Source organism: Dreissena polymorpha, chromosome 14 (genome assembly GCF_020536995.1).
Source record: "Dreissena polymorpha isolate Duluth1 chromosome 14, UMN_Dpol_1.0, whole genome shotgun sequence".
NCBI lineage: Eukaryota > Metazoa > Mollusca > Bivalvia > Myida > Dreissenidae > Dreissena > Dreissena polymorpha.
This window is the reverse complement of record NC_068368.1, coordinates 50791509-50805448: the sequence shown is the minus strand read 5'-3', so window position 1 is coordinate 50805448 and position 13940 is coordinate 50791509. Positions and strand designations below refer to the sequence as shown.

The following is a 13940-nucleotide window of genomic DNA, read 5'->3' as shown; positions in this document are numbered from 1 at the left end:
AGATAGATATATAATCATTGCAAATAAAAACAGATCACAAATCTCTACAAGAAATAGACTTATTTCTAACTCAAAGAACATTCTAAAGAAATTCTTGTCATTCTTTGAAAGACAGTCAAGTACTATTTCCTCCATAAAAATGGACTCTATGTTGTCTCAAATTGAATGCGCCTCGCTTTGAGAAAACTGGGCTTTATGCATGTTTGTAAATTGTCATCCCAGATGAGGCTGTGCGGAAGTCTGCACAGGTTAATCAGGGATAACTATTTCCATTTTTTTATGGTATTTTTTGTTTAAAAGGAAGTCTCTTCTTAGTTAAAATCTAGTTTTGGTGTAAAAGTGTTGTCCTAGATTAGCCTGTGCATACTGCACAGGCTAATATGGATTGACATATTAAGCACATGCATTGAGCCCAGTTTTCCAACAACGATGCTCAAATAGATTTCATCTTGAATGCTCAATTTGCGCTCATTACCCATCTACTTCACCTGCTGAACTCCATTTAGAAAGACATGTAAGTACTTGTTCTTCCCACAAAAATGGACTCAAGAATTAGTAAAATAAAATAAAGGGAATGCTCAAACTGCGCTCAGTACCCATATCTGTTTCAAGTACTGACCTAAATTTAGAAAGACATGCAAGTACTGGTTTTTCCCACAAAATGGACCTGACAACGACAAAATTAACTAGAATTCTCAAATAGTACCCGTCTGCTGCCCCTGCTGTACTCGGAGCTGTGCCCCTCTGTCTCCCCATCAGACGAGCTCACCCCCGTTGTACTCTTCGTCTCTAGTAGTGACAAACTCCCCGGATGCCAACGGTTACGCAGGATGGAGCTCTTGACCTCTGTGCACTGAGACTCAGAACCCTTCCTACGACGCAAGTTAACAAATTTAATCTTGGACCGTTCTGTCCGTTCTACCTCAGATTCAGTGTCAGTGTCCAGTTTCTCTCTCATTTTCAGTGAGTGTTTTTTCTGCAGTAATATGTCCGACGGTGTGTGGGTAGGGGTGCTTTCCCTTGAGCTCTTCGGGGTAAACTCTCGAAGCGAGACAAGGTCTTTTGTAAAATGCACAGTGGACGCTATATGGGTATGCGATTTCATCATGTTAGGTGCTCCATCCAGCATCATGTTGCTTAAGGCAGACCTGTTGACGTCCTGGTGTGTGTGCGAATCACGAATTCGACAGACCTTCTGAGTACTCGTAGTGTCTACAGCACCAATCTGACTGGATTGACCGCTAGCACCGTTGCACAGCTTGAATGGAGTGCTGGTTCCTACAGGAGAGGGATCACTTTCTTTAACCACTACCACTGGGACAGTTTGAGAGATCTCAGTGGACCTTCCTTCCAGAGGAGTGGGGTTCTCAAAAGGTGATACTGAAACCCCCTCAACCTCGGCTTTAGCATTCATCTGTTTGTCATTTTCCAATGTTTGCATATAACTGCTTTGCACTGACACATTTTTCAAGGATGAAACTGAAACCCCCTCAAACACAGCTTTAGCATTCAGCTCTTTGTTATTCTCTAATGTTTGCGAGTCAACACTTTGCACTGAAACATTCAGTGCACTAGTTTTATTATACTTGTCCTCATTGTCATCATCATCAGAAGATATCGACTGGCTTGAACGTTTGGAGATTTGCTCTAAATGCACAACAAGTCCAGGTTTTTCATCGTCTGAGTTCGACTCCTGGGGAAAGTCACTTTCATTACTCTCACGAGTTTTGCAGAAAGTTTCACAACCATTTATCTTCACTCTCGGTGAGATATCCAACTTTGACTCTGAACTTGAATTATCTTCCTTTCTTCTGATTTCATCAACTCTACCAGCACCATAAGAATCAGGCTCCCTTGAAGAAGTTCTCTCTGGTATGGAATCACTCGCCTCAAATGTGTGATAAGCTGATTCAGAATCTTGGGCATTTTCTCGAATTATTATACGCTGATTCATAGCCCTAATTTGGTTATATCTAATCGTTTGCTCCTTTGTTCTCTCTCTCAAAGGTCGTGACCCTTTATGACCTTTCATACTCGATCGCGATTGGCTCAAACCAGGTATATCCATGGAGGCAGTTTCCGTAGCAACTGGCATTCCAACATTGTCGGCTGTGCCGACACAGTTCTGAGACATAGAGCGTTTTCTTCTCCACAGGTCACTGCAAAGAGACAATGGAGGACTAAAATTTGTCAACAGATTATAAAAAAAATCAATTTTTCAAATTTGTCAAGGATCATTAAAAAACAATGTTTTTGCAACCAAATCACATCCTGAAAGCAAAATCAGAAATTAACAAATGTATTTGTCCACAAAAAAAAATCATTTTCTGAAAAATCACAAGATGTCATGCTGACAAATATATATGGGCCGTTCTCTGTGAAAAGGGGGTTTAATGCATGTGTGTAAAGTTTCAACTCTGATAAGCCTGTGCAGTCTGCAACACCTTAACTGGGTTTTGCTAAGAAGAGACTTTCTGTAAACGAACAATACCATAAAAGCAGAAAGTGTTGTCCCTGATAAGCCTATGCAGACTGCACAGGCTAATCTGGGACAACACTTTACACACATGCATTAAACCCCCTTTTCACAGAGCATGACTCATATGACGTAACAGTTTTTCTCATTAAGTCACTCTTTTAGTTAAGGATGTCTGTATAGATGATGCAACTAACTTCATAAATGTCTACATGTATGTCTGTATAGATGATGCAACTAACTTCATAAATGTCTACATGTATTAAGCATGTGAATTCGATCACTGCAGTATTACTTGATGATTACCTTAAGACATCTTATTGCAAACAAGAAACCGTCGGAGACGGGTGATGCTCCCCAAAGTTGTTTTTTTGTCACAATATTGCACTATATATTCAGATAAAAGAAAACGTCTTGAGGGCATAACTTTGGACAAAATAATACGATGGATGGTTTAGCAACTTAAAAATTTCAAAGAGCCATAAATCTCTAAATAAATCATCTAACCAGAACCCACAAATAACATGTGCATCTCTTCAAGGTAGTCAAGCTTCCCATAAAGCTTCATTGAATTCCGGTCAGAAGTTGCTGAGAAATTGCACTATATGTACAGCTAATGAAAAAACAAAGGGCCATAACTCTGTGAAAAAATCATCCAACCAGAACCCGCTGATAATATGCACAACTCCTCTTGGTAGTGAAGCTTCCCATAAAGTTTAATTGAAATCCGGTCATTAATTGCTGAGAAATAGCCCGGACAAAAATTGTGCACGGACTGACGGACACACGCACTGACAGACGAAGCGGCGACTTTATGCTCCCCCCAAAAATTTAGGGGGAGCATAACAAATGATAATATGTCTGCAATTCATTGACAATGTATCAGGGTAAAGTTAGCGTTTTTCATTACAAAAAATGCATTCATAATTCTTTTGAAGATTATGCAGTTTAATTAAACTTACTCAACACTGGTATACACTCCATGCTGAATGGGTATTTTAGAACCAAGACTGGGTGACGCAAACACATTGTTATAGACAAATTTTAATGGTATTTGGTGTCACCATACAAAAGGGGCTAGATGTCACAATATATTTTCTGTACCGGTAATGTGAATAAAGGTATGTGTGAAGTATATCTTAAAAATTAATAACATTTAAATGGACACCTAGTGACTACCAATCAACACTAGAATGATACTGCATTAAATGGCTTAATGTAAGACAAGAACTGGATAATAAATATAACATTGTGAGAAATTATTTTTGAAAGGCTCTTTGTTAAAAAGGGATCTGATTAGCCAACAAATTCATTGACTTACATCTGCAAATAGAGAATATTTAATACAGTTTAAAATGATGCGAAATTCAACACCTAAAACTGCAAAAACTCTCATTTAGAACAATTTCTCTATGACATAAGCAACTTTGTAGTCTGTTCATATCAAACACTCTACCTATGTTTTTTCGGTTCTAATTCTATACTTTATTTTATGTCTAATAAGTGAGTTAAGGCAAAAGAATGGTTGAACTAGTCAGGAGGTTTCTTGATGTATGTAGAAAACTTTTAGGACATGTGCTCATTATCAGCAGGAATGGCTAAAATGTAAATGTTTACATTATTGAAGAGGGATAACTCGGTCGCTAATTAGGCCACAAGCTGATTATCAAACTTGGACCAGACATTCTGCTCACTGACATATTAATTTCAGATTATTAAGTATTATAACATTAGCGGAACAAGCAAACATTATTATTAAATGTGTTGATTTCAAAATCAAGAAATAAAATAAAATTAGTAACAACTTGCATGGCATAAGAAATGCATAAGACAAAAAGAGCACAGCATAACTGGTGCCAACGCTCGGCTACGGGTGCAGTTTTGAATAAATGAAAGTTTGTCAGAATTATTTTTTAGAGGTCACAGTGACCTTGACCTTTGACCTAGTGACCCCAAAATGGGTGTGGTATGTAGAATTCATCAAGGTGCATCTACATATGAAGTTTCAAAGTTGTAGGTGGAAGCACTTTGATTTTAGAGCCAATGTTCAAAAGCTTAACAAAATGTAAATGTTTTAGCATGATGCTGGAAGACGAGCTGGCTATGACAATTATACCTCGGGTTTTCTCCAAAAACAGACGAGCTAAAACAGGTAGCAACAGCAACATCAATAGTTTCATCTATACCAATTTTTCTTGATAACCATGAGATAAATAATACAAACTTCACTTAATGTTAAAAACATGAGACAAAAACTTGCAGATTATAAAAACCCAATTTCTTCTTTTATAATGAAGCATATTAAATCATATATACTATAAATTGCTCTGGTCTATCACATAAAATAATATTAAACAAGAAACATGGTAATAACTATTGGTAATAAATTCAGAGGTTAAAAAATAACTTATTAAAATGTGTTTTCATAGTAAAAAACACTCTTTTATTCTAATATTTCGCCCAAATGGGCTTTATCAAAGCTATGAAAATGTATATCTTTATCCCTACTGGATTGTAAACTGAGTATTAAAATGTGGTTTATTATATGAAATTCTACATACAATATGAAACTAAATTGCAGCACAAGAAAACAAAATGAATTTGTCGTTTACAATACAATTTTAAAGCTGGCATTAAAAGCGTGAAAACTCTTTCAAGCAAACTTGACAAACATTTACTATTTAATGTACAGCGAATTTTTTACAATTCTTTAAAATGCTGAACCTTGCACATGTCCTAAAAGAGTGAAAACTCTTTCAAACAAACTTTACAAACTTTTACAATTAAGAACAGCGAAATTGTTACAATTCTTTAAAATGCTGAACCTTGTCCTAAAAGAGTGAAAACTCTTTCAAACAAACTTTACAAACTTTTACAATTTAGAACAGCGAAATTGTTACAATTCTTTAAAATGCTGCATCATGTCCTTAATTAAAATGATAACTTCATGCATCATAGGTGCACAAATGTGGAGCCAACAAATGCTAAAAACAATGCAATGCCAGAATGTGTCATGGGCAATCAATCAGGAAAAACAACAGATCCAGCAGACCTGGCATTTTAAACAAACAGCATTTTTGAAAGTGGTCGTTACAGTTACGTCATTGGAATGATACTGTAAAATCATTTATTATTTTGCAGAGGTTGAACTGTAATTATCACGTACTTTATCTCTAAAACCATACATTAGATCCCATTTGCATGATATAATTGTTATGTTACTTTTTTTACCATCAGATCAATGGTATGTTTATACAAATACATCATAATTATGATGCTCATTTTGACCAGTTACAGGAATGAACTGGACATTGAACACAAATATAAGGTTTTATTAAATGAAAGCCCACATAAGCCTTTTTTTGTTAAATGCTCAGTTAATTAAACCATTTTTCAGCAGAATGCCCAATTAAACAATCTCTGTTGACTGCACAATACATGTAACGCTGATGACGGTAAAGGCTCGAAATGCAGAATACAACTGATGTTACAGCAGCAATTCGTAGCAAACTTAGGACCAAACTTAGGACCAAACTTAGGGATGTGAGGGGTGAGGGTGACTCTGCCAGCCTCACTTACATGTATAAGAAGCCAGGGATCTCCTCTATATCACTTAATCTACCAACACAGAGGACAGCACTTGTCAGTTTTTAGACAAGAGCACCGCATACTGGGTGCCAACGCTCGGCTGCGGGTGCAGTTTTGAATAAATGAAAGCATGTCAGATTTTTTAAGTTATTTTAGAGGTCACAGTGACCTTGACCTTTGACCTAGTGACCCAAAAATGGGTGTCGCGTGTAGAACTCATCAAGGTGCAGCTACATATGAAGTTTCAATGAAGTAGGTTGAAGCACTTTCAATGTTCAAAAGGTTAACAGAATGGAAAGGTTTTAGCACGATGCACTCGGCGGAAGACACAACAAACTGACTATGACAATACCTCAGCTTTTCACCGAAAACAGCCGAGCTAAATTATGTATGAATACCAAAGAAATAATGAAATATTTTCTAAATTAACAATTATATTGTATGGCCAACCAAAGTACAGAAAAGTAAAAGAAGTATCTGCTGCTAGTCTGAATGAACATGTGAAAGAAGTCTTTATTTTTATCTAATAAACAAGGGAAGAATATAAGTTTATAAAATCCAGTTATCTGGCTGAAATTTCCTTCAAAAACTTAATGTTGACAGTTAAACTATAAATCGAAGTTGTTCTGTTAACACAGCAGATAAATCTTTGTTTAATGATGATCACTTGTGTAATTAGTTCCTTTTTATTTGACGATATTATCAATTGCAATTAATTTAGTTCAAGTGTTTGTTTTTGATAAAAGTTAAAAATGAATACAGTCGAAAACTGATGACTTGATCTCAATCTGACAGACAACAAAAATTAGAGCAAACCAGAATTAGAGCCTACCGATTTCTAATATACTTATGTTTACTAACATGAATCTGCAATATATTTACATATCCAGTTGAAGTGTATTCATACCGTCTAAACTCTGTACTACTTTCTGCTTTTGAATAAATAAGAATCAAATATATACTTAATATTTTTAGTAAGCAATATTTTTAAACAGTTACACATACAATCAAACAAATATCATATAATAAATTTATATTATATCAGCATGTTTTTACATAGCACATTCACGTGTACATGTAAGGAACAGCACTAAGGATCAAATACATACGTAAGCATTGTATTCCCATCTTTGAAATATTAAACAGCACGACATGTATTTAATTAATCGCTTGTTTTTTTTTTAAAGAATGACATTATTTATAGATACAGAGTTTTCTATTCCATCAAGTTGCCATAGCACATTTTGTAATGCAGCCCTTCCAGCCTTAATAATACAGTATCTACAAGCACTGTCAGATTGTATACAAAATGTCATCTTTAGCTTAAATCCATTGACGATTGAGTTGACGACATGTTTGTTTTTTTGCACTTGTGATGAGCCTTTAACCCTTTGCATGCTGGGAAATTTGTCGTCTGCAAAAATGTCTTCTGCAGAATTTCTAAAATTAGCATTTTCTTCGATTTTTTTTCAAAGAATACTATAAGAATAGCAAACAGTTTGGATCCTGATGAGACGCCACGTTCTGTGGCGTCTCATCTGGATCCAAACTGTTTGCAAAGGCCTTCAAAATTCGGTTCCAGCACTGAAAGAGTTAATCAAGCGCTCCTTATCGATTAAAAGCTTTGTGCGACCCAGTGCTTCAAAGAAAGTTCAAGCCAACTGGAAATTTGACTAGCCAAGCAAGTTTGAGCCTTTACGTTTTAACTTTATCTGTTTTAATAAGCACAATTAATGGCTGTAAAACTATAACAGCTTGATAAGCAGCTGTAACATTATTATAGTTTGCATGCTTAGTGAGTGTTTATCATATTGAAAGAATAAGAAGCAACATAAGGGGACACTTTTTGAGTTACATTTTAAGGTCTTGAGGAGTAACTTTTTAGTCAGGACAAGTACGAAATTAGGGCTAAAATCGAACTGGACAAGTAAGTTTAAATTTAATGTTGAGCCCCAATGTCAAGATTATTTTGTGTGTTTTTTGCATGGATATATATATGAGCGCAATTCAGCCCGTATTCACCAACCGATTCTTAGACTTAAGAATGAAGAATAGACTTAGAACCAAGAAATATGTGTTCAGTGTTTGAATATATACAGGACTCCACTGGTGATTATGTCATTAACAAAATGTTCTATGTGAAGAACAATATAGAAAGAGATGTTTACAGCGGAGTTTGACTCACAATTAAAGAAATTCTTGAATATTCTAATTTAAAATATTTTCTTTATTCTTAGACTTAAGTCTAAGAATTGTTTGGTGAATACGGGCTGGTATATCAATGATCAAAATAAGCGCAAACCCACACTAGCAAATTTTTAAGCATACTTGCCCAGATTCTTGGCTTCATATAGATAAACTCAAAACATTTTCATGGTGCCCAGAGATAGTAAAGGAATTCAAACTTGCTGAATCAAACTACTTATTTCAATTACTGGCATCTTTAAGACGATAAATTACTGAACAGCTTTTTCTTCATCTTAAATTTGCACCACTAAAGGCAAATAAATGTAAATATGAGGGTTGCTCTATGAAAATGTGGCTTAACGCATGTGCAGTCCACACAGGCTTATCAGCCACAATATTTCATCCTAAACTGGATTTTTGCTAATAAGAGGCTTCATTTTAACAAAAAATACCACAAATGTTAACAGGTTTTCCAAGAAAAGCCTAGCAAAGGCTTACCTGGTTAGACACTTAACACCAATGCATTAAGCCCTGTTTTCCAATATCGCAGCTAATTCATAAATATATATAATGACTGCTGGCATACCGTTTGTTGTCGCGTACTGGTGGGCGTAGATGGGTGAGGATGGTCTGAGAGTGGATGAGACCCAGCAGCACCATGAGGATGAACGGGACCACCACCTCACTCAGGGACTGCTCCTGGGGGGACACAAGGGCAAGTATGTGAGAACACAATGGGAAGTATATGAGAACACAATAGGAAAATATGGAAAATATGCGAAAACACCTGGGGAACATAGGGAAATATGCGATAACACAAAATATGGATGGACAAATCTTTCTTAGATAAATCAAGCAAATTCTCATTTATTTGGAAATCATGTTGAAAGTAATTCCAAACAAGAGATGTGTTTGTCAGAAACACAATGCCCCCTACTGCGCCTCTTTGAATTAAAATTATTATTTTTTGATTAAATCCCTTTAAAAAATATTACTTTCCTTGTGAAAATGATCTGTACCTGCCAAATGATATAAAATAGAAATTATCTCCCCATTAAAGCTTGCTACTTCCCTTGGATTTTGTTTTTTGACCTTTGACCTTGAAGGATAACCTTGACCTTTCACCACTCAAAATGTGCAGCTCCATGAGATATACATGCATGCCAAATATCAAGTTGCTATATTCAATATTGCAAAAGTTATGGCCAATGTTAAAGTTTTCGGACGGACGCACAGACAGACAGTTCAACTTCTATATGGCACCCTACCGGGGGCATAAAAACATAATACAACAAAAGCTGGGATTGTGAAACACAATTCCCCCTATTGCGCTTTGGAAGCCCGCAGCAGCATTTTTATAGAAAATTGTTAAGTCCAAGGCCTGTTACTTTGTCAAAAATCAATGGACGGGAACTAAACTCTAACTTGATCTGTAAGTCATATAGGATTATAGGTAGACTCACACACCTAGACTGTGGTAAATATCTGCAAGCATTAGGGAAAAAGTCTGGACAATTATCATTCTAGAGAAAATTAATACTTCTAAGGGACATAACTTAGCAGATAATAATGTTATTGGAACAAAACTCAAACTTGACCTGCAAATCATGTAGGTTGACTCACCCATAAAAAATCTGGTGAATATTTGGAAGTGTTTAGGAAAACAAACTCTGAAAACGGATATCAGACAGACGGACAGACAGAAAGACGGGCGGAGAGACTGGTGGACACAGGGGGACAATGTGAATTCTATATGAGCCCCTACCGGAGTATAAAATACAATACTGTATTAAACAGCTTATACACTTGCTTTTTCTTATTATCAAAGTTTAACAATAAATTGTATTTTAAATGAAAAAGAAGAAAAAAGAAATTATTTTTCAGGAAAACATTAACTATGATCAGTTGAAATAAAAATTTACTATTGCAAAACTTAAAAGAAAAGCATATAAATTATGAACTTATGATAAAATTTGAATTAATATAAAGCTTGACAACATTGACCTAGCGCTTGTAAAGTCAGTATGCATAAATTACAGGGTAGCATTGTTTCCAATATTTTCATTCAGTTTTGGTCGTACATCTTTTGCACAAGTAAAACCAGGCCATAACAGTATACTTAGTGAGGAACAGTTGAATTGATTTGAATTGCTTCTGGTACAGAAACAAATATATTTATCATAAGGGTATTTTTATATATCAATGCATAAAGGTCAGCACAAGGTTAACATTTGCAAGCTATACAATATCTCTTAATAAACGAATCAATAAAAATGAGCCAACATACATCCTGCATCAACTGTTCGCTGACATTGAAGAAGAACACAATGAAGGAAACGATCTGCATGGAGTAAAGGACCATCAGGGAAGACATGAACAGCCATGATGTCTGCTGCACCCACCTGTAGGTAGAAAGACAAACAGGGTTGAGTGATCTACTTTATAAGTCTAAATAATTGCCATGTCAAGGTCAAAATGAAATCAGGTCACGTGGGTGTGTTGCGAGTGCTTATAGATAACATCCATGCAAGAGTCAAAGCTTTGTAGCTGGTAGTATTGATCTTATTCATGTTATACAAGAAGCGTCATTTTTGTTAAACTCTTTCCGACTCAGAGGCAAAGTAAAAATGGCTACATGCAAAACAGCATAAAACCAGAGCAGCCTGCAAGTAATTCAAGTCTGTTCAGGTTTTATGCTGTTTGCTGCTCATCGGTATCTATGGGTTGGAAATGAAGCCTTTCAAACTAATGTATGGCTATGTCAAGATGAGGTCACATGATGTCATTGTGTTCATAGTGTTCATATACATCATAAATGCGAGTATTAAAGCTTTGTAGAAAGCTTTATTGATGTTATTGATGACATGGCACTTTGGGTTAACCTAATACTGACAGATGACAAGAGGAATGAACAGACAGGTCAATCCTTCTATACCTTCTGAATCAGTAGAATCTAATCAATATTTTTTTTATATAAAAAAAAATCAACGAAAAATTTAGGCCGTGCTCTGTGAAAAGGGGGTTAAATGCATGTGCGTAAAGTGTCGTCCCAGATAATCAGGGATGACTTTTTCTGCTTGTATGGAATGTTTTGTTTACAGAGAGTCTCTTCTTCGCAAACATCCAGTTAAGGAGGAAAGTGTCGTCCCAGATTAGCCTGTGCAGACTGCACAAGCTAATCTGGGACGACACTTTACGCACATGCATTAAAACCCATTTTCACAGGGCAGGGCTCATTTATATTTTCATTATCCTACTACATACAAATGTAGGTTATTACAGGTCATGGCTAAGGTTTAATCCCCAAAGAATGTTCTAATCAGGTTGTTATACGGTCTTATATTCACCTGATTACAACCCCAGGAAATGTACATGCACGATAACTTGTCTTTAATAGTTAATCGCACATTACTAAGGTTTAAAAGAATATTTCCAATCAGGTAATTATCTGGCCATCGTCTTAACCTGATTTTAACCCAAAGTAACAAACAAGTACCATAACTTCAATTTAAAGGTTAAACTACCCATAACAAAGACAGCTTTGGGTTAGGCTGTAGGCATTCTAGTATGTCACATAATAAAAGCTCAATAGAATTCAATTATTTTCTTCTGGCACCAACATTATGTTTATTGATTTTTTTTTCACACAAAAATAATTGAGCATGCAATTGAAAGCATTTCTATCTCAGCTATAATCATGATAATAGTTCAATTGATTTAATTATTATTAAATGACAGGAAATTAGAGTAGGAAAGTCATTCATAATGCAATACTGGTGACATATGACTTAATACACTTGTTAACTTGTATTGGAAAACAGAAAAAGGCATGATACATGTACCACCAAGCCAACATTTTGCTGATCTGTAAAAAAAAAATTTAGAGGCTAAAACGTCAACACAATTAATAAAATAATATTTTAATAAAAACAAGAGGGCACTGATGGCCTTACATAGCTCACCTGAATTCAGATTGTGATATTAGAGTGAATAAAGCTTGGACATTATTTACCATGTCCATGAAGGAAAACAAGCTACACCTCGGTAGGCCAATTTTTACCAAGGAGCATAACTTGAATAACCTCAGCGGACCGCTATATAATATATAAGGAACACAATGTAATACATAAAAAATACCAAAGCTCCGGGGCATGCAGTTTCAGAGATGATTGCATATGTTTTCAATATACACATATCAGCAAAACAACAGCTACCCCAGGGCAGGGTCGATTTTGACATAAGGGGCATGATTTGAACAAAGTTGGTGCACCACCATCATATAATGATTGTACAGGACATATACCAAACCTCTGGGCCTTGCATATTCAGGGGATATTTTTTTAAGATTTTTCTAAACACATGTAAGGGAAAAAGTAACCCCAGCTAGGGCAGGCCAATTTTGACTCCAAGGGCATGACTTAAATAAACTTGGACAACAATACATTTTTACATAACAAATACCCGGGTACATGTACCACATCCCTGGGCAATGTGGGTTGAGAGGAGATTTTTCACATTACGTTGTAAGTTTTCAAATTATACTTATGGAAATGTGCTCTGTGAAAAGAAGGTTTAATGCATGTACTTTAAGTGTCATCCCAGATAAGCCTGTGCAGTCCGCACAGGCAAATCAGGGACGACATTTTACACTTTTATTTCATTTTTTGTTTAAAGATACACTTTATGCACATGCATTAAACCCACCTTGTCACAGAGCACAGCCCATATACATATAAAATCGCACATAAAACGACCATACCATCTGTAATGCAGGGGAAAGAAGATGACTCGACTGAATGTTTTCAGCGTAATGTAGGTCCATGGCACCTGCGGCTTGGCCTTGGAGAAGGTGGACCCGCGCACGAGATCTACGTCTATCAACTCAGTCTTTGGCTTCACAACACGGCGCGGGGCATGCTTGATGTTCTGAAAATCATCAACAGGGCATTAGTGATTTACATGTTCACTGAGAAAAGAATTACATTTTGACCAATGAAAATCCTGATTTCTTTTAACTATTTGATAAAAGAGGCATGTTTGATGTTCTGAAATTAAACAACAGGGCATAATTGATTAACATATGTACGCTGGGAACAAGTTTATGTTTTGACCAATCAAAATCATGATTTCTTGAGGAAAAAAGGTGTGGGTGGAGGAAATACTTTCACAACAAGGAGCGGGCTTTGCATGATGATTCAGCAACAGGACATTAGTGATTTTTCTTGCTATTTTCCATTTGGCATTTGTATTTGACCATCAAAGCCTTATTCTTAAAGATAATTGATATAAACATTCTGGCATTATTGCTAATTATTATCTGAGAATCCTTTTGACCAATTTGTATTTTATGATTCAATGTGACATATTGGCAAGAGAATATTAAAATCACAGGCATGCAATTTGCATAGTGCCTAGTGTAAAACGTTAAAGCTCAATAAGGGAAATATAATTTTATCAGAAATGTTAAAATTCTGAAAACATACCAAATTGTGTAACTCTCTGCTGTTCCATAAGGAAGGAAATATAAGTAAACTCAAGTACTTTGAACACAGAATTCAGAAATCAGTTATTTTAGGAATGCACTTCCTTCTTTCTCTTTATAAAGGAAACATAACTATCCTCATAAGTCATTTGGTAATTGATATGAACCAGACCCATTGACACGATGTTGAACTCAATTATTATTGAA

General features: G+C 35.7%; 1 protein-coding gene across 1 annotated transcript in view; it reads right to left on the bottom strand.

Moving 5' to 3' along the window:
* The window catches only part of LOC127857363 (uncharacterized), a 63636-nt gene that overhangs the window by 36731 nt on the left and 12965 nt on the right, over positions 1 to 13940 (bottom strand). The window contains exons 5-8 of the mRNA XM_052393762.1: positions 13011 to 13177; positions 10539 to 10653; positions 8838 to 8950; positions 707 to 2159 (exon numbers count right to left, since the gene is read on the bottom strand). Coding sequence (XP_052249722.1) covers positions 707 to 2159; positions 8838 to 8950; positions 10539 to 10653; positions 13011 to 13177 — 1848 coding nt within the window. The remainder of the gene's footprint in view (positions 1 to 706; positions 2160 to 8837; positions 8951 to 10538; positions 10654 to 13010; positions 13178 to 13940) is intronic.